Genomic DNA, 20,283 nt, shown 5'->3' with positions numbered 1-20,283 from the left:
GCTATAATTTCTATTTAGCACCATCTGAAAATGAAATGTAGAGAATGGCATCAGTTCTATCCTAATATTTCTTTCATCTCATTTCCTGTAGAAGTGCGACTCTTAATAATTAACTAATACTTAAAACATTTTTATCGCCAAATTTATTTATCCAGTTTTTATGGTCTGTTGATGAAAGTTGTTGTGCAAATATTGAGAGGTTAAATGTATTTTTATATCTTAAAATTGATTATTTAATTTGGGAAAGGCCAAGAAAAGTTGATGGAAGTAGTAGAGAAAATGTTCTTCTGGCCTGCGTCAAAAAAAGCATTTTTGGGGTACTCTTAATTCAACAGGGTTATTTTCAGCTACAAAATTATCATTTATGTATTTATTTTGTGTGTGTGTGTTTCAATTTGACAGATATGCCTAAATTAATTTTCATCCAAATCTGAGATGGGCTTAGTGGTTTCGCACTCGAACAGGTGACGTGACTCTGTTTACTCACCTGTTGCTGGTGAGGCAGCCTCGCGCCCTACAGGTGTCGCCTCGCGACGAACAGCACGAGCACGGTGAAGTGCAGCGCAACGCACAGGAAGCCCTCCTTCAGGTGACCCCGTCCGCTTACCACCACCGTCCCTCTGTCCCCGCAGCTGTAGCCGACGTCCGTCCGCTCGGTCGCCCAGCTTTTCTCCAGCTGATCCCCGATCCTCCGTAGGCGCGACGCGAGCAGTTGAGCCACGGAGCACGGCGAGGGTCGACGGGAGCTGCAGGTTGAGTCACCTGGAAGCAGCAGAGGATGATCTATCGGCAGCCAGCACATCTCGTCTTCGCGGCAAAACGCACGGTCTACTCAGTTTAAGTCTTGAGGATACAGGACCCTCCTTCTCTTTTTCTCAGCAAACCTTTACAGTGTTTGCGTCCCCCCTTTCTCCCCCACCTCTCTCACTACTGTATTATTCATTACAGTGTCACATGGTGTGGGGTTTACATCATCTTTTCCCAAAAGAGCGATGCAATGATTAACTCTTGGATCTCTCCTGTTTGGTTTTATCTTGGGGAGTTTTCTGCATTAGCACGCTTAAATTCTTTTAAAGTTCTAATAAAAATTGCACTTTTTCTAAAATGTGATAATTCTGTACACATAACTATGTAATACGAAATAATAAATTTTGTATAAAAACAAATTGCCAAAACATTGCCCACAAATACAATATATCTCCCCCTGCAATCGACGCGTCTATAATAAAAATGCGGAATTAAAAGTTGGCGGAACTATTGCACATTTGCTCGCTTTCCCTCTTCGGACTGTTTATACAGAAGGACGTGCTTGTTTTGTGTCGGTGTCGTTCTGTTTCTTTTCTTAAGTCGTCTGTAAAACTACAAAATTTTACTTTATAATGTTGAAAAAAAAGTTAGATTTTCAGCGATGACAGAAGAATATGGCAGAGAACGATCTTGCCGCGTTCAGGGAGCGTTGGAAACGAGAGTTGTCGAGTAAAAAGGGGGAGCAACGACTGGTTTGTGCGCCTTCCTCTTCCCGGGATATTGATGATCAGTTAGGCCAGAGAGACTTAAAAAATCTTAACAAGGCCGATAGTCATTCAAAGCCAGAAGAAGATGGTTGCACTGAGCATGTTCGTGTAGGGGGAAAACCTGCTGCTGTTGCTGCTGCCGCAGAGACAGAGGATCAGCCTCAGTATGTGTCCATTGCAAGTAGTTTGCTGGATGGAAGGACCAGCCCTCTGTTGGACAGAATTCAGGAGGAGAGGAGCAGGAGAAAGAGGCAATATCATAACATGACTAATGTCTGCAGCGCATCCTTGCAGCAGCAGCCTCAGGGAAAGGTCAAGAAAGAAGAAGAGCTGGTAGACCAACTCATTCAGGACCTGGTATGAGAGCGATAATGCACACCGTCAGATGGTACTTGACCACAGTCAGCTGGGTATATAATGTGTGTTTAATGATCTGTTTTGCAGAATGAAGTCAATGACATTCCCTTCTTTGATATTGAGTTGCCGTATGAGATAGCTTTGAAGATATTCCAATATCTCAACTGTGCAGAACTAGGCCGATGTGCCCAGGTAAGCAGTCTGAGTAAGAGGCTGGACAAAAGTTACCTCAGAGGTGCATGTCAGTGTTTTCATCCACCAGCTCCAGAATGAATCTTAGAGGTTAATCAGGTTTTTCACAAGACGACGTTGCAAGGCCTTGTATTCACTGATGGAAAACCCTGGTACTGTAGTTTTCAGCCAACAGAAGGGATTCATTTGATAAAAAAAAGTGTTTACATAAATAGGACATTGTTTTGGCAGTCACTTCAAAATAAAGTAAATTGTCCAATTAATGGGACAGGAATGGACATATGCTTATCTGGTTACTCGTGAGTAGTCTTTGCTATTTTCTTGTGAAAATAGAGCTCTAAAATGTGTTTAAATGAGCCACAGAGAAATAAATCATTATTTTATTGAACTACTCGCTGACTTAAGTCTTGCTTCAGTGAGCGAGTGGATGACATCAGGGGTTATTGCAAGTATCTATCTTTCACATTCTAAAAAGGGTTTTTGAACCTCTACTTTAGATGAACAGTTGCACACTGACAAGCGTTACAATCTGGCAGGGATTCAAATTAAAACAACTCTGAGGCTAAAACTAATTATTTTGTTGCACAGGGACCAGAAATCTTCAAATGGCCTAAACTGCACCCTAGCTATACAATAGCAATGTGTTGTGATTTAAAAAGTTAAGTTCTTCATTTGTAGCAACACATACTGAATTGCTTAGGGCAGCTTTATTTGCCTTTCACGACTTAATTTGGTACAGATTAATAAATTACATTTTGTGTGCCAGACCTGCAGCATGTGACGAGTCCATTTGGCAGTCAGCCGAGCTTGTTAAATAGAAATAAGTGATGCAAGCTCTTAATGTATGCTGACTCAATCCACAGTTACACGGTTTAATCTTCTCTCAGGTGAGCAGGGCATGGAGAGTCCTTGCAGAGGACTCCGTTCTGTGGTTCAAGTTGTGCGTGAGGGAGGGTTACCATCAGAATGCCAGCATGTCTGACTCGCCCTGCTGGAAGAGTATGCTGCGAGACTGCAGGAACTCTTCTAAAACGGTGCGCTTCAACTGGAAGGTGAGCTTGAACTACTTTACTGTGGCGAAACAGATGCTTCCATCCAGCAGCTACACCCACTTTATCTTGTAGAAATAGAGGGTCCCCAATTGTAGCAGGCATAGACTCTGGACAGGTTCTCAGTTTGTGAAAGAGGATGTTTGTGTGGGACAATGTAGTCAACCATAAATAAAACAAAAAACCAAAAGAAAACCTCCAACTCCTTCACTATGTGCAAAAAGCATGAAAGGAAGTAGAGGTAGCTATTATGGTTTGAGTCTATATTCCTTTTCTTTTTTTTCCTTAAAACCTTTTATTATTAACATCCCTTTTTGGGTCACAGATTACTTATAAAGCACTGTATTTCTTAAGGACATATTCTTCACTGTGCAAAATTGAAGAATAAGTCAAAAGACAGTCTTTGAATGACCTACAGATTCACAAAGATTTCATTTTCAGTGCATTTCCTCACCGGACTTTGCACACCTGGAAAAGCTGGTGACAAGTTGACCTAGATAACTGCCTTTCCTGCTTTCTCAGAAAAAAGGCGGACTTTGGGAAAGTGTCTCCTGAAGCACTTACTATTGAAAACTGGGGCCCATTAAAATGTGGGACATTATGTCAATATGTGATACTGGGACAGAGGATGAAAATCCTGTGCTGTCATACATAAACTGGGACATCCACTTACCCTAATTGTATCGGTAAAACTAACAGACAGACATGCACTCACACTTGCACCTGCATTCAAAATATGATTACCATGCCTGTCTTTGGACTGTGTGAGGTAGCCAGAGAAAAACCCGCACAGGCAGAAGAACATGGACACTATACAGCAAGGCCCTTACAAGCTTTCTTTTATAAAGCATCACTGCTTCACTTCATTGGGAAATACTAATTGTTACTGTATTTCTCAGACTGATATTAGTGCAGAACTGACAGTAGACCAGCTGCTAGTCTCTCATCTAATAAAATATATCAGTTTTCAGCCAGCCTATAATTTTCACCTAGAATCGAGTGGGATCCATCAGCCAGCTGCAGTTCGAGTTGGGGAAGGTGCTGTGTGACGTCAGCTCCTATGACAACTTCGTCTTAGCTGGGTGAGTATCAAGGATGCATGTAGGACGCTTCTGACAGCCGATTAGTAACGATGTTAACTGTAACGTTGACTCCTCATATACTCAATTCTTCTGTCTCTTTTTCTTGTCAGGTGTCTTAGTGTAAATTAATCTTGATAATAACCTTTCTGATTCTTTACTAGTTGTTTAATTAAACATGTATGACTATATGTCTTATTGCAGTGGTTACTGACAGTCCAACACATTTGGTTTTCCCGTCTTAGGGGGATAATTCATTTAAAGTCAATTGAAGAATCAAGTGAAGCAGTTAATGTGCTTGCAGTAACACTTAAGTGACTTCAACTTCATGGGATGAGACAGGCGATGAATTTAAGACTATAAGATGGTAATAATTTTCTAGTCAAAGATTTGGAACATGTGATGGTTAACAGTGTAAATAAATGATTTTCTAACATTGTTACCAGAAATTAACATGTAAGTCAGTACTTAAATATCGTTTATTGTTCCATTTTTACAGTTGAAATCAGTTTTTCACTTTGCTGACATTCACCACCACCACCCCAAATTTTGAGAAGCTTCAGAGAAAGAGGGTGGAGTTGAAGTGGTGCAAAAGATTTTGAGACTAAAGAACGTGCACAGACGGATGCCTTAAGTATCCAAATGTATTGCCACATTCAGTCGCATGCCATTGGCCCACATGAGTGTGTCCACAATTATCATTCGTATAGCTCACAGCACTGACATTTACAAAAAAGCCTTAAAGCCTCCCATAGGTTTAGTTGCCAGGGGGGCTAAACTGTTAGTGGACGTTCTATGTGCCATCTTCTAATTCCTGTTAAGCAATATACATAGGTTTATAGTCTGTTAACCTATGTGAATATTATATTAAATATTGTAAAATAATTTATTCATTTTATTAATGAAACAATTGAATGTTATAGTTAAAGAAAAGAAACATGCTTTTCTTTTGAAAACTTGCAAAGTGACTCTGGAAATTTCAGCAATCAAGTCTGTTGTCACATTTTGACACTGTTGAATGTCTTTCTAGGCAAGGCAAGGCAAGTTTATTTATATAGCACAATTCAACAACAAGGTGATTCAAAGTGCTTTACAGAGACATTAAAAACAAAAACAAATAAAAAGCATGATTTAAAATTGATTAAGACAAGCAAACAAACAAACAAACAAACAAACAAAAAAAACAGTATATAAAATCAAAAATCAAAACAGTAGATAAAATCAAAACAGTAGATAAAATCAGTAGTTAAAATGTAAGTTTTGAAATTTAAGCTTAAAAGTGTGGATTTGGTGCTTTATTCAAAAGCAGCTGAGAACAGGTGAGTCTTCAACCTGGATTTAAATAAACTGAGTGTTTCAGCTGATCTGAGGCTTTCTGGGAGTTTGTTCCAGATATAAGGAGCATAAAAGCTGTATGCAGCTTCTCCGTGTCTGGTTCTGACTCTGGGAACTGATAAAAAACCGGATCCAGATGACCTGAGGGATCTGGAAGGTTCATACTGGGTCAGGAGGTCACTGATGTATTTTGGTCCTAAACCATTCAGAGCTTTATAGACCAGCATCAGAACTTTGAAGTCTGTCCTCTGATGGACAGGCAGCCAGTGTAAAGACCTCAGAGCTGGACTGATGTGGTCCACTTTTTTGGTCTTAGTGAGGACTCGAGCAGCAGAGTTCTGAATGAGCTGTAGTTGTCTGACTGATTTTTTTAGGTAGACCTGTAAAGATGCTGTTACAGTAATCAAGCCTACTAAAGATGAATGCATGGACTAGTTTTTCCAGGTCCTGTTGAGACATCAGATCTTTTATCCTTGAAATATTCTTGAGGTGATAGTAAGCCGATTTTGTTATTGTCTTAATGTGTTTTTCTAAGTTTAGGTCTGCATCCATCACTACACCCAAATTTCTCGCCTGGTTGGTGGTTTTTAGGTGTATAGATTGAAGTTCTCTGGTGACCTGTAATCGTTTTTCTTTGGCTCCAAAGACTATTACTTCAGTTTTGTTTTTGTTTAGCTGGAGAAAATTGTGGCACAACCAGTCATTAATTTCCTCAATGCATTTACCAAGAGCCTGTACAGGGCCTCGGTCTCCTGGTGACATTGTGATATATTTGTGTGTCATCTGCATAGCTATGATAGTTTATTTTGTTGTTCTTTATAATCTGTGCCAGTGGGAGCATGTAAATGTTAAACAGAAGGGGTCCCAAGATGGAACCTTGGGGAACTCCACATGTGATACTTGTCTGCTCAGATGTGAAGTTACCTATTGATACAAAGTATTTCCTGTTTTCTAAGTATGTTTTGAACCAGTTTAGTACAGTTCCTGAAAGACCTGCCCAGTTCTCCAGTCGTTTGAGTAATATGTTGTGGTCAACAGTATCAAATGCTGCACTGAGATCCAGTAAAACTAAGACTGACATTTTTCCACTGTCTGTATTCAAACATATGTCATTAAACACTTTGGTCAGAGCGGTTTCAGTGCTGTGGTTCTGTCTAAAACCTGACTGGAAGGCATCATAGCAGTTATTCTGTTTTAAGAAGTAATTGAGCTGTTGAGAAACTGCTTTTTCAATGATCTTACTTAAAAATGGGAGGTTTGAGATCGGCCTGTAGTTATTCATTTGTGTCTTGTCAAGATTGTCCTTTTTCAGTATAGGTTTAATTACAGCAGTTTTTAGTGATTCTGGAAAAACACCTGATATTAAAGAAGAAAAGTTGACGATCTGTAACAGGTCTGACTCCAAAGTCTTTGAGACCTTTTTGAAAAAACTTGTTGGCAGGACATCTAAACAGCAAGAGGAGGAGTTCAGTTGGCCTAAGATGTCCTCCAGGTCTTTGCTGTTAATAGGGTGCAACCGTTTGATGGTGTTTAAACAGTTTTTCGGTGGACACAGTACATGTCCTGGATCTGCTGTTGATGTACCAATTGCTTGTCTAATCTTTTGGATTTTTTCTGTGAAGACTTTGGCAAAGTCATTGCAGGCCATGGTCGAATGAAGTTCAGCTGCCACTGACACAGGAGGGTTTGTTAGCCTGTCAACTGTAGAAAATAAGACCCGAGTATTATGACTGTTTTTGGTGATGATGTCAGAGAAGTAGGACCTCCTTGCACTCCTCAGTTGTACATTATAATTGTGAAGTTTCTCTTTATAGATGTCATAATGAACCTGGAGGTTTGTTTTTCTCCATCTGCGCTCAGCTTTCCTACACTCTCTTTTTGCATTTTTCACCAGTGTGGAGTTTCTCCATGGAGACTTTTTCCTTCCAGAGATAACCTTCACCTTAATGGGAGCAATAGTGTCTATTACATTTAACATTTTAGCATTGAAGCTAGTGACGAGCTCATTGACTGAACCTCTGGACAGGTCAGGTGTTAATGGAAAGACCTGGTTAAAGATCTCACTACTGTGTTCAGTTATACACCGTTTTGTGATCACTGCTGTTGATATATTTGTGTGGGCTGAGATTTTACTTTCAAAGAAAACACAGTAATGATCAGACAGGCCCACATCAGACACAGTAACCTTTGAAATGCTCAGGCCCTTGGAGATCAGTAGGTCAAGAGTGTGTCCTCTATTATGTGTGGCCTCTGTTACATGCTGAGTCAGCCCAAAGTTGCCCAGAGTGTTAGTCAGGTCCAGTGTTGGGACTAACGCGTTATTAAGTAACGCGTTACAGTAACTACGTTATTATTGTGGTAACGAGCACGGTAACTAGTTATTATGCCAAAACCAGGAACGCGTTACTCGTTACTGGGATTTAGATAGGCTCGTTATTCGTTACTTCGTGTGGTGGATATCGCGGAGCTTCCACAGATTCAGTAACATTAGCAAGTGGTGGAAGCCAGCAGGTGGATGAAGGAAAAGGGAGGCAAGAGGAGAGACCCGAAGCGGCCGCCGGTCCGCGTGTCAGGTGAACTGAACTTATGACCTGCAGTCTATCGGAGTCAGATATAAACCAAGTTTAGGTGCAGTTTATTTTCGGTATGCTGACATTTTCGTACTGCGTGCTAGCTAGCATGACGGAGTTTCTATACAGCTGGGTGGGTGCTATGTTACTGATGTTGAACTTTGTTCATACGGTTAATTATTAGAGTTGCCAACCGTCCCCTAAAAAACAGAATTGTCTTGTATTCAGAGAAAATATTACGCGTTTCGTACTGAGGTGAAAAGGAACACAGTTTGTCCCGGACTTCAGCTACAATGAAAAAGACACAAAGCTGGAGCTGCACAGCTGCCTCTTCTTCTCTCATTCTCTCCCGTTTCTACTTCAATCATGAAACTGATCAATGATCAGCTGATCGGCTTTTCTCTCTTGTTTATTTATCGCCCACTTTGCGCCAGAAAGAGGAAACCAGCGGATGTCGCGTTAAACAACAGCAGCACGTTTAAGCTTGATCAGCTGTTGTTAGAATTTATTTAATATTAATTTCTAGTATCAGCTGATGTTTGCTGGAGCCACAGCTGTAAAGCTGCTGCTCATGATATCAGTTTGGTTATCTGGTGAGAGGGAAACATGAAGATGAAACCAGGAGATGTCCTTACTGAATCATCAGAGCTGAACAGGTGATGGAGAAACAGGTTTACCTTTTTAGTGACATGAATGAGTTGAAGGGAAGTTATGAGCTGTTTCTGAGAGACAAATAACACCAGGATCCTTTTCTAAGTAGCTGACAGCTGGTAACTGTGCAGGGGCGGGTCTAGCAAAGTTTTGCCAGGGGGCCAGGTAGGGCATTAACAGGGAAAGGGGGGGGGGCAAGGAAATACTTTTCTTTATTATTCCCATTTAAAATGTCTCGCTTTTAAAAAAATAATTATCTGAGTCTTACAACAAACAATTGATAGATTGATACATATATACCATCAGAACAGTGAACATCACTGTCACAACAGTGTTTGTTTTCATTCAAAGGCTTTATGATTTTTCCTATAATGGTGGGCTGGTCTCTAGTCAAAATGCCCGGGACGATTTTTTTGTCCCAGTCCAGCTCTGTATGCAGCTCATCTGCAGTCTGGTGTTACCTACATCTTCCTATTCAGAAGGCAGAATTTCCAAGTTCTTAGTACAATCAAAAGCACCACGACTGCAGTTTTTGTGTTGGATGTAAAAAGCAGGCTAGAATCATGGCGGCGGTCAACGACGGTCCAGGCGTGGGATTTCTCTCATGGAAATGTGCACATTATTTTTTCCTTTCTATTGGTAGGTGGCACAGTGAACTTGTGGCAAGTAAGCAAGCTAGAAGACTGGCAGTCTTGCTGGGTATCCAGTTACGGAAGCAACACATTAACAAGAGAATTCTGAGTAAAACCAAAGTTACTTTCCCTAGTAACTAGTTACTTTGAAAGTAACGAGTAACTTAAAGTAACTGAGTTACTTTTTTAGAGAAGTAACTAGTAATGTAACTAAGTTACTAATTTAAAGTAACTTACCCAACACTGCTCAGGTCTTTAGTCCCTTTGCCCTGAGGGTTGTCCACATGGATGTTAAAATCCCCAACAATAATTACACAGTCGAAATCAACACAGATCACAGACAGCAGTTCACTGAGATCATTAAAAAAGTCTGTGCAGTATTTGGGAGGCCTGTAAACATTAAGAAACACAACTTTGGATGGGGCCTTCAGCTGTAAAGCCACATATTCAAAAGACTGAAAACTTCCAGGAGATAGCTGCTTACATTGAAATGATTCATTAAATAAGACAGCAACCCCTCCTCCTCTCCTGCTCACCCTGGCCTCACTGATAAAACTGTAGTTAGGAGGGGTAGAGAAACCCACAGGTGCAGGTGGTTTTATGTACTTTGTCTGTTAACAGATTTTGCTGTTAGGAAACCATCACATCAAAATACAGTCACCAAACTACACACAAATGTGGTTAAGATGAAAATAAAGGCCAAGTTAAAAGAGCAATGATAATGTACTGAGTACTTGGGAATTTAGTGACTGGTGTGATTCAGTCAAAACGAGTGTCTTTATGGTCCTATGGTGAGGGAAGGGTTAAATAAATTGCATTTTAAATAAACTAAAACTGCCTTGAACTAGTTGGCTGAGACAGTGATTGATTGTGAGTGGCCAAAGGGACCCAATAAGGCCTCAGAAATTTGGAGCATCTCTTTAGAGTGATGTGATTAGAGTCCCCTCAGTCCTGCTGTGTCCCACTGATAAAAAGCACATGTAAGACACATAAGACAGAAAAAAATTGCATTTATGAAATAAGGCACCTTGCACAATGTTAACATGCTGTTAAAATTGTTCTTTTTTTTACTACTGCTATTAACAAATTAACAACATCAATACTTTTCCCATTATATTAAAAGTTAATTCAACTACTTGAATTTGTTTATCTAGAAAGGAATCAATGGCCGTTAAGAGTAATCAAAAGTGATTCAATTGTCTCCACTAAATCTTATTAGAAAATCAGTGAAATGAGATTTGGCACTTAAAAAGCAACATAAGATGCTGTCTCGTTAACCCAACAGCTCTTAAAGTCACACAGTAACATAGAGGCCGGATCTCCTGAGGCTTGCGTGAAGATTGCAGTAATCAGTGCGTAACTTTTCCTGTACAAAGTTTTTGATGAGTTCCTTGGATGTGATTCAACATCATCTTCCTCCTCTTGATAGCTGGCATTGTGCTGATGTACCAATTAAGTCAAAGTGTGTGTCCCAATTGTTTACTTCCTGCCAAACCCCACTAAGACAGTCATGCATGCACATAACTGGTGCTCGCATGAACACCCTGTGTCAAACTTGCTGTGACTGCATGACACACTGCGACTGCACACTTGTTCAAACATGATGGTATCCGCGGAGGTGGTAACTTTGGCAGTTTGCTGTCTCCTGTAGAGAGAGCTCATTGGCTTGGGCGAAGAAAAAAAAAAAACAGGAAAGAGGAGGGTTTGAGAGTTTTAGGTGTGATGGGATATAGTCAGGGCTTTTCCACTAACTTGGAGCCTGGAGAAATGACATGAACAGAAGGTCATGTTCCAATCTGTTGAAGAAATTGTGCTGCTAGAAATGTTATTTTTGAGTGAGCTGCATGAGGTATTTTATGATCAATTAATTAATTAATTAATATTCTTACAAATAAATTCACTTTTGTGTAACTAATGTTAACTTAATCCCTAGGGTCTACATTGGTGTGACCCATTGATTGGATTCCCGATAAGTTAGATTGGTTTGGCCCCGAGTTAGGTAGACAGCATAAAATGTATGAAAGAAAATGAAAGAAAACCTTTTTTGGTTTATTTTTTCCTTGAAAGACTAAAAGTGGAGGAAAAAAAAAATCACCGAAATCTAATTTAAGCTTAATTTTAGCATCTGGTCTAGGGTTATTAATTAGTTTGTTGATAGATAAAAAATGTATTTCATTAAAACTTTTGAAGAAAAACTAGTAAAGTAATTTGTCAGCCAATTTATCGAATTAAAAGTTTTTAAATGTGAAAATTTCTCAAATCTTTGTAAATTTGTAAATTGCATACCAATCAATTATCAAGCCAAACTTCATACATGGTCTGAATTAGTTTTGTTTTAATGTGTCTGAAATTGTACATGCATATTCTTCTTATTATTATTATAATTAATTTTTAAAATATATAATGCATCTCTATGTATTATAAGGTAAGATAAGGTAAAACTTTATTTATATAGCACCTTTCTAGATAAAAGATCACAAAGTGATTCACACATGGACAACAAAGTATAAAACAAAACAGACAACTAAATGCAATTCTAAAAAAAAAGTGTTTTTAGTTGTTTTTTTAAAAGAAGCTACTGAGTCCAGAGATCTTAAGCTCGGTGGGAGTGAGTTCCACAGTCTGGGAGCCACAGTGGCAAAAGCTCTGTCTCCCTTAGTTCTCAGCATTGTATAATGAATGACAAGTAGACCCTGATTACATGACCTACAGCGACCTGCTAGGGACATAGGGCTGTAGAAGTTCAATGATGTAGGCAGGAGCTTGTCCATGAAGAGCTCTATAAGTCAGTACCATGAATGTTGAAATGGACTCTGAATTCAATGGGAAGCCAGTGCAGCTGTTTTAGCAACGGTGTCACATGTGAATACTTAGATGTTTTGGTCAGAAGTCTTGCTGCAGCGTTTTGAACAATCTGTAGACGCTCCAAAGAGTTATTGTTTAAACATTTAAACAGTAAATTACAGTAGTCCAGTCTTGAAGTAATGAAAGCATAAGCGACAATCTTCAGTTCAGTATGAGATACAATAGGGCTTAGTTTAGAAATGTTTCTTCAGTGATAAAAGCAGGACCAAACCAGAGATTTGACGTGAACATCCGAAGTGAAAACCGGGTCAAAGATTGCCCCTAGATTCCTGATAGACGATTTCACAAATGTTGCAAGAGGACCAAGAGCATTCATTATCTTAGGTACGTGTCTATCAGGAGAACATACAAGGACTTCAGTCTTTCCTTTGTTAAGTTGGAGGAAGTTGTCAGCCATCCAAACTTTAATGGAACCTAAGCACTCATTCAAAATCTGTAGCTTAGAAACATCTTGGGGCTTAAAAGAAATGTATAACTGGATATTGTCTGCGTAGAAGTGGTAACAGATGTCCTCAAAGGGGCTCAAAACATGCTGGAGGGGAAGTAGATATATTAAGAACAATAAAGGCCCCAGCACAGAGCCTTGTGGCACACCATAGTACAGGGACGTGGAAGATGACCTGTATTTAGAAGCTGCCACAAAAAAGTAACGTTCATACAGATATGATAAGAACCACTCTAAGGCAGATCCAAATACACCGACCTAGTATTTTAGCCTTTCAAGTAGGATGTGATGGTCAACGGTGTCAAAGGCCGACGTGAGATCCAACATCAGCAAAACAGAACATTTTCCTGCATCGTTTTGCATCAAAATATCACTGGAGACCCTAAGAAGGGCTGTTTCAGTAGAATGGGTTCTACCAAAGCCAGACTGAAATTTGTTAAGAATATTATGTTTGTGTAAAACTGCTGTAAGCTGCTTAGCCACAACCTTTTTAAAAATCTTAACAGTAAGCGGTAGTTTTTAAATTGGCCTGTAACTGCTGGTAAGAGAAGGGTCTAACTTAGGTTTTTTTTAAAAGAGGGGTGTATACCAGCATTTCTAAAATAAGCAGGGACTTTACCAGATGTCAGAGAGGTGTTAATTATGGTGAGCACACAGGGACCAATAGAATGGAAGACACTTTTGAATAGCGATGCAGGCAAACAGTCAAGTGAACAGGATGATGCTTTCATTGAGCTAACTATTTTTACCAGCTCGGGTAGTGAAATGGGTAGAAAACGTTCTAAAATAGCAGACCAAGCTAGAGTAGGAACAGACAGTGCATAAGCTGATGGGGAAAAATTATTTCTTATATTACTAATTTTTTCTAGAAAGAAAGGAAATTTTCAGTCTTCATTTGAATAAATGGGGGCAGCAGGTGGAGCAGGAGTAATAATGTCAGTAATCGTGTCAAATACCACCTTAGGATTACCTCTGCCCTTTGCAACCAGATAAGAGAAATAGGCAGCCCACGCATCTCTAATTGCATTGTTAAAAGAAACTAACAGATCCTTGAAGTAAAGGAGATGAACATTTAAATTAGTTTTCTTCCACAAGCTCTCAGCTTTGTGACAATCACGATTCAAGCAGGAAATATTGTCATTTAGCCAAGGTGAGGACTAAGAAACAGAAGCTGAGCTCATTTTAACTGGACAGATTTCATCCAAAATGGAAAGACAATGCTTATTAAATAGATCTCTTAAGAAATCAACATCGCTTTGAGGGGATAGATTTACATTAAAAGCATCTAAAAAAAGTCCCCGCTGTCGAGGACTTTATGAATACAGCGGCGAATGCAGTGATGATCAGAGATAAAAATGTCATCAGAACAAATAAAATCAATATTTAAACCCAAAGTAAAAACAAGGTCCAGTGTGTATCACTGTGTATGTGTGCATATCCTTGAACCGTATTGTGTTTTTTGTATGCAGGTGTGATTTGATAGAGCGATCCCAGTCTCAGTGAAAGTATACTTTTAAATAAATGGTCAAATATTACTTCATTTGTAGTAAGACAGAAGTTTCAGAGCTGTGATGTATAAAAAATTAAAAAAGGAACTGAAAACTCGTGGTGCGCAAGCTGTCCTGGAAAATGGGGCGGAATGTTCGTTATTGTGTTGCCCAAACAACACCATCGTAATTCTCGAAAGATCGTGTAACAAAGGATGAAAACAAAATAACAAGTCAGAGTGAGCAAAGGAGGAGGGTGTGAAAGGGGAAATGATTCAGCGGCGAGAGGGTGACGTCAGGTGTTCTCGAAGGTGGAAACTTTTCAACGTGCTGTGAAAAAAATGGTCAACAAAACTTTCCTTACACTGATGAACTTTTTGCGTGTTTGGATTTAAGGTACACGTCTGGTGATGTGAGGCTGTGGGATACCCTCCACTGGGACTCAACGGCTTCGTACCTGAAGGCCAATAGTCTGTCTGCTAACACTGAGCCGAGACCACATGTTAGTCACGTCCAGGTCAACGGCACGCTGGCTGCTGCTGCGTATGAAGATGGTCAGTGTTTGTGTGTATATGTGTAATGCAGTGGTATCTTTTGGGCAAAGCATTGCCCACACCAAATACACACTATGTATAACTTCAAATCAAAAGCTAGGCAATCATTAGTCTTTTCAATCAACTTTTCTTTATCAAGCCTAGAAACCTACGGTTAGATGCACTTGTAGTTTCTGTACATGATGCCCTTTGTTTATCATTTTTCCTTATGTGATAAATGCATACAGTTAGTAAAAGACTTGGGAACTGTTTTTGGGATAGGCTGTGTAGACCTGTGGAGCACAGAGACAGGTGGGGAACCCATCTACCACTACCAGACTCCAGGGAGGATCCAGGTTCTGTCCCTAAGCCCTGACAGTCCTGTCCTGATCTCTGCCACTGGATCAGATGTTCGGCTTGACTGCGCAAAAGACTGTGGCTACTGGACGACAGTATGCCAGACTCAGCTACCCAAGACTGTGAGTCAGGGTTCTTCATTTTTATCAGATGACACATTTCAATGTGTAATTATGTTAATTAATAGACTGTTGCTTTCAGCTTTTCTCTGAATATCAAGTTGGAAATTGGCTTTCGTTGGGGTTTGGACTGTGGAGGAAATCACTTAAAGTACTGGTTATTTATTTAGTATCCTAGTAGTTTGAGTTCACAGGCATAGTAGTAGGCCTGTGGCATTTATGTGGCAGGTAGGGAAGGACAAAAAAGACCAAGGTGACATGATCAAAGAATTAAAAAGTGCAGTGGTTAAATGACTTCTTGTACATAAGTGTGCAAGTAATGTACTAAAATGCAGTTATATACTTAATAAAGTCACTTTCTATACTGATGTATATGTAAAAGAATTGTGCATCCATCCTGTCTAATCTCACAGGTAGAGAGCATGACTTTAGTCCCAGGTAGGGACCAGCAAAGCCCGTTGGCAGCTCTGGCAGCAGGAGAGTCCATGTACCTGTTGGACCCACAGGAGGAGGAGCCATTGATGCTCCACTCAGTCTATGGTCATCCTGTTACCTGCTTGGATGCCTCAGAATCCCATGTTGCATTTGGGGTGAAGCGCACAGGCTGGGCCATGCATGACGGAGGGAACAAGGTGGGTTCAGCTTCTGTGTACAGTTCCTATAGAAAATTAATTGGTAATTTATTTCAAAACATGTAAATATACAGGTACATTTAGAAAAAGAAAATAAGAGAGAAAAAAAAAGAAAAGAAGAGAGAAAAAAAATACTATACAAAAAAATCACTACAAAAATTAAAAATTAACACATAGGTTTTAAATGTACCTTAATTTAATCAGTCTAATTACACAGTTTCTTCAGAAAACCACAAACTGAACCCTGGCGCTTTTTTGCTATGTGATGTAAGTGGGACATGAAAAATCAAAGTTGAGTAAGCCTTAATGTTTATAAAGCACTGCAAAGCTTCAGGAAGTTGTATGCTGCCAGTCTGCTCGTGGATGAAATCAGCAATAAACAGTACAGTAAACAGTACAGCTGGCCACGATTGTCCAGTTTTTGACTATGCTGATGTAGTGTGAACAGGGAATTATTTTTCTGCTAATAGTGGCAAATGAACCATTTTCTAGTCCAGTGTAAAATCCATTTACTCAATAACAAATGGATTTTTTTATTGGGAAAGTGAATTGTTTTATTAAAACTAGGGGTTTTGTGATATACCAGCATTAACAATGATTATGACATTTTAAAAATAAAAACACATGTAACATTTTTGTTTTTGTAAAGCTTTTTGTAAAACACACACACACACACACACACACACACACACACACACACACACACACACACACACACACACTTTTGTTATAAGTTTAATTTCATCTGCCCAAAAACAAATTTTTTATGGAATAATTACTTTTATTAGTATTCAAATTTTATATTCTATAGATCATAAATAAATAATCATATAGTGATTTTATTTCAGCTCTCAGTAAAAGCTATAAAAGTCAACATAAAGCACATTGTTATAATGGTACATCTGCAACTCTTCACTTGACATATGCATTTTTTTTTTTTTGTGGAGAGAATAAAGTGATTTTCCACAGTTTTTTTTTTTTTGGCCACTAATTTACATGCTGTGATGATGATTATTTAAGCCATTATGAAGGGCACTCCAGTATGTATGTATGTGGGATTGTAATCTAGTGTTTGTATGTTAATGGAATTGATGGAGCTGTATCAAGGTTTTGTGGTGGGTGGAATTGAAAATACTGCGAAACACAAATAAACCTAAACAAAACCTTGAATGTCGAGCAACTAGATGGAAGGCCTCTGGACTCTGCAGCTGGATTTTAAATGTATAAAAAGCTACCTTGACCTCGCTAATTGAAATGGAAGGTTTCCATCAGAGTTAACAAGGTCAGCTGTGCTCACAGCAGGTGCGTAATGAAAAAATGGGAAGTTGTACGGGGTAAATAATTTGGTTTGTTTAAATGGAATGATGCATGTTTTGTTGCACAAATATAATTTACTGAGTGAAAAGCAGTGAGGACAAAAGTTTTGGCTTTGGGCCAGTGTCAGTTTTAATCACTGGCTTGTAGCTGAAATACCAGTCTTCTCTTAGAAAAAAAAAAGAACAACATTTTGGGGAATAGATTCATTTTCCCTTTTTAAATCTGGTCTATATTTACAACTGCTTCTGGTTTTTAGGTGCTCTGCTCTGTGTGTAAACTTTCTTGCGGGTGTGATCACTATTACTTGATGTCCCTTTAGACCCCCTGGGTCCCTTTAGAAATAATGTCATGTGCCTGTAGGGGATTAGTTTATAGCATAAATAGCTAGCCTAAATAATGCAAACCCTCTCTGGACCTCTGCTCTTAATTACTAGAGCTTTAGGAGCACCTTTTGTGGAGTGTTGTTCTTTGATCTGTATCTGTTTGCTTCTAATAATACTGTGTTTCTAAGGACTCCATGTACCTAATTGACTCTTAAGCCATTACTTAGAGACTACAAATAGCCATGAGACAAACTCATCTTTTGGGATCTGGGGACAACTAGTCAGCTGTTATTATGTGGTCAGGTTCACTTCATCTAAATCATGTATTTCTGTGATGATGATAAAGATTCAAGTAAACTGCTTATCAGCACAGTACTATCCAAAGAAGGCAGTCTTAATTAAATGTGGTGGTGGAGCGGTAGCTGTAGAACTGCAAATACCCACTGTGTGTGAGTGCACACACCAGTTTGTTGGTGACTTATTGCTTTTTGGCAAAGATGCTACACTGACATCATTCCTGTTAGAAATCACAGCTGGAACGCTGTAGCACTTTTTCAGTGACAGCACTAAAGCACCACATAGTGGACCAAAGAGAGACTAGCAGCGAAACCTTAATATTACGATGATGCTCTTTAATAGTATAGAGACTGACATTTAGGTCAGCGTTTGTTATTTTAAGGTTGTCACTTTTGTATCACTTAATTAAATCCACCAACCAAGAAGGTTATTTGATTGATTCAATTAATATATTTCTGTTTGCATGTCTGATTGTTAACAGAATTTTTCAAAAATTCTAGCCAGAGTTGGGTGAAAATTATTTCCTGGGGTAGAGCTCGATCCAACTGGAAAGTGATTAACTTTTTTTTTTAATTGGAATTTTGGAAGCATTTTATACCATCGAAGCTGAGGCAAAAATAGAAATTTCCTTTCATATCTTCACAAAACTCTTTAACTGAAACAAGAAAAACTGGGAAACATCCTCTTGATGTTCTCAAGAAAATATCACAAGCTAATATGGATGGATCCATGGATGCAGTCTGAAACGTGCTGGTTTTGCTGTTTCTGTATTTAATTTGAAGCTGAAATGATTTGTAGAAAAAATATTTGTAGCTTGATAAAAGAGGAAATTGGTTTTATAACTGATCGCATTCTTTGCTTCTTGCTTTTCCAGAGTGAGAATTGTCTGTTTTTGTCCATGTTTGCATCATTTTTCATTGATTACTATCAGCTTTTCTTGTGGGAGGGGGGTCTGTTAATCGGATAGCACCAGATATGAAATTTGTTTCCTAATTTACTGGCGTTCATAGACACTGTGACATAATATTTACTAGAAAAATTTTAGACAGCTAAGGGGATTGTTGAGGTTGTAGTTGGCGCCCTACTCCTAAAGTGTTATCCCGAGTACTGTACATTGTTGGGATTGCCTCTGATTCTGAACCTTATTTTTTTCCCTATGTGCTAAGAATTTGGTGTTTTGTTGAGTTTTTTTTTTTTTCAGGTTTGCAAGTAAATTAGTTCTAACATTATTCAGTAAACACAGCTAGTCTCAGACAGTCCAACTGAGATATTTTTTATCTTCAGCTTTTAAATTTTCAAATGTTAAAAATGAAAATCAAAGGTTCCTCTCCCATATGCACTGCATTTTAGATCTGATTAATTTCACTCGCAGATCAGATACATGTGGTCTTTGGTATCCCATCTCAATTATGCCAATGTCATGATTGGCATACCTCGTTGACTAATTAAAATATTTTACAAATTTAATTAACTTGTCTGTCACTCCTGTCACGCTTCTATCAGCAATTTTCATACCGTGAAGAAGACAAAGCACAATTTGGCTACAGCCATTAGTTATGCCTTTAGTAAGAAAACATATGGTTCATTAAAATCTGTTAAAATACATGGAGGTGGCAACCAAGGAAGTCATGTAACACCTTTTTTTCCCAGACAGAAGAGTGAAGTATTTCAATTTACAGCATTTTGACCCAGATAAAACTAACCGTGCTGCCACGTTTCTGTTGAGCTGACTAAAACTCGCTGTGTGAATTTATTGAAGTTTTGTTGGAAAATCAAAGTTTGTTTTGTGTCGATCACATCAGAGATTATCTCTCACACGTTGGCTTGCAACAGCTTTTAGCTTGCACCTTTTTCTCTCTTTCTTTTTTTTGTAAATCTCCCCTTCCTCGTTTGTGTGTGTCTCTGCGTGTGTGGTTGAAGCTACTCTCCAGGTCCTCATTACTACTCGTCTTCCCCTTGCCATTGGACTAGGGGCACCCTGGCATCTGCCCAGCTTGTGGCACTGCATTCAGCACAGGCTGGCTTCTTCACTGGCAAACTATCAATCCTCTGCAGTGGATCTACCGCTGAGCTCAAGTGCTGTCTGAAAACCTGTCATCTGCTTGTTGCCCAAAGTTCAGAGGGCTGGTTAGATGGGCTGTGTTTGTACAGCATGTACAAATGTGGGTTTTCTATATTTATATAGAGAACTACTAATCTGTGAGGACAGAAATCAGATCATTAGGGATCAATTGCTCAATAAAACCTGAAATGGGTTCCTTCCCATGTAAAAAACAATAATAATAATAATAATAATGAAGTCTTTAAAAGAGCCCAATAGCAATTTTCAGTCACCTGTGCACGATTAAGTAAATATTCTGTAAGTAAGCAAATCTAAAAAGAGCAGCATGGCATGACATCTGACGTATAAATGTAAATTCCAAGCCTAGGGGATTTTGAGTGGAAGATCAGTCAGATCAGTGAAGATTTGCTGGGTTTTAATTACAGTGCTTTACAGAAAACTGTTTTTGGACTGCAATGTATGGACAA

General features: G+C 39.0%; 1 protein-coding gene across 1 annotated transcript in view; it reads left to right on the top strand.

Annotated features, from left to right (window-relative positions):
- Positions 1-1,267: 1,267 nt before the first annotated feature.
- fbxw8 (F-box and WD repeat domain containing 8) overlaps positions 1,268-20,283 on the top strand; it is a 28,744-nt gene continuing 9,728 nt past the window's right edge. Inside the window, exons 1-7 of the mRNA XM_063489288.1 lie at positions 1,268-1,871; positions 1,959-2,063; positions 2,951-3,115; positions 4,106-4,194; positions 14,573-14,730; positions 14,992-15,188; positions 15,599-15,817. Coding sequence (XP_063345358.1) covers positions 1,422-1,871; positions 1,959-2,063; positions 2,951-3,115; positions 4,106-4,194; positions 14,573-14,730; positions 14,992-15,188; positions 15,599-15,817 — 1,383 coding nt within the window. The 5' untranslated portion in view covers positions 1,268-1,421. The remainder of the gene's footprint in view (positions 1,872-1,958; positions 2,064-2,950; positions 3,116-4,105; positions 4,195-14,572; positions 14,731-14,991; positions 15,189-15,598; positions 15,818-20,283) is intronic.

Source organism: Pelmatolapia mariae, linkage group LG12, assembly GCF_036321145.2.
Source record: "Pelmatolapia mariae isolate MD_Pm_ZW linkage group LG12, Pm_UMD_F_2, whole genome shotgun sequence".
Lineage (NCBI taxonomy): Eukaryota > Metazoa > Chordata > Actinopteri > Cichliformes > Cichlidae > Pelmatolapia > Pelmatolapia mariae.
This window is presented reverse-complemented; position numbering and strand designations above follow the sequence as displayed.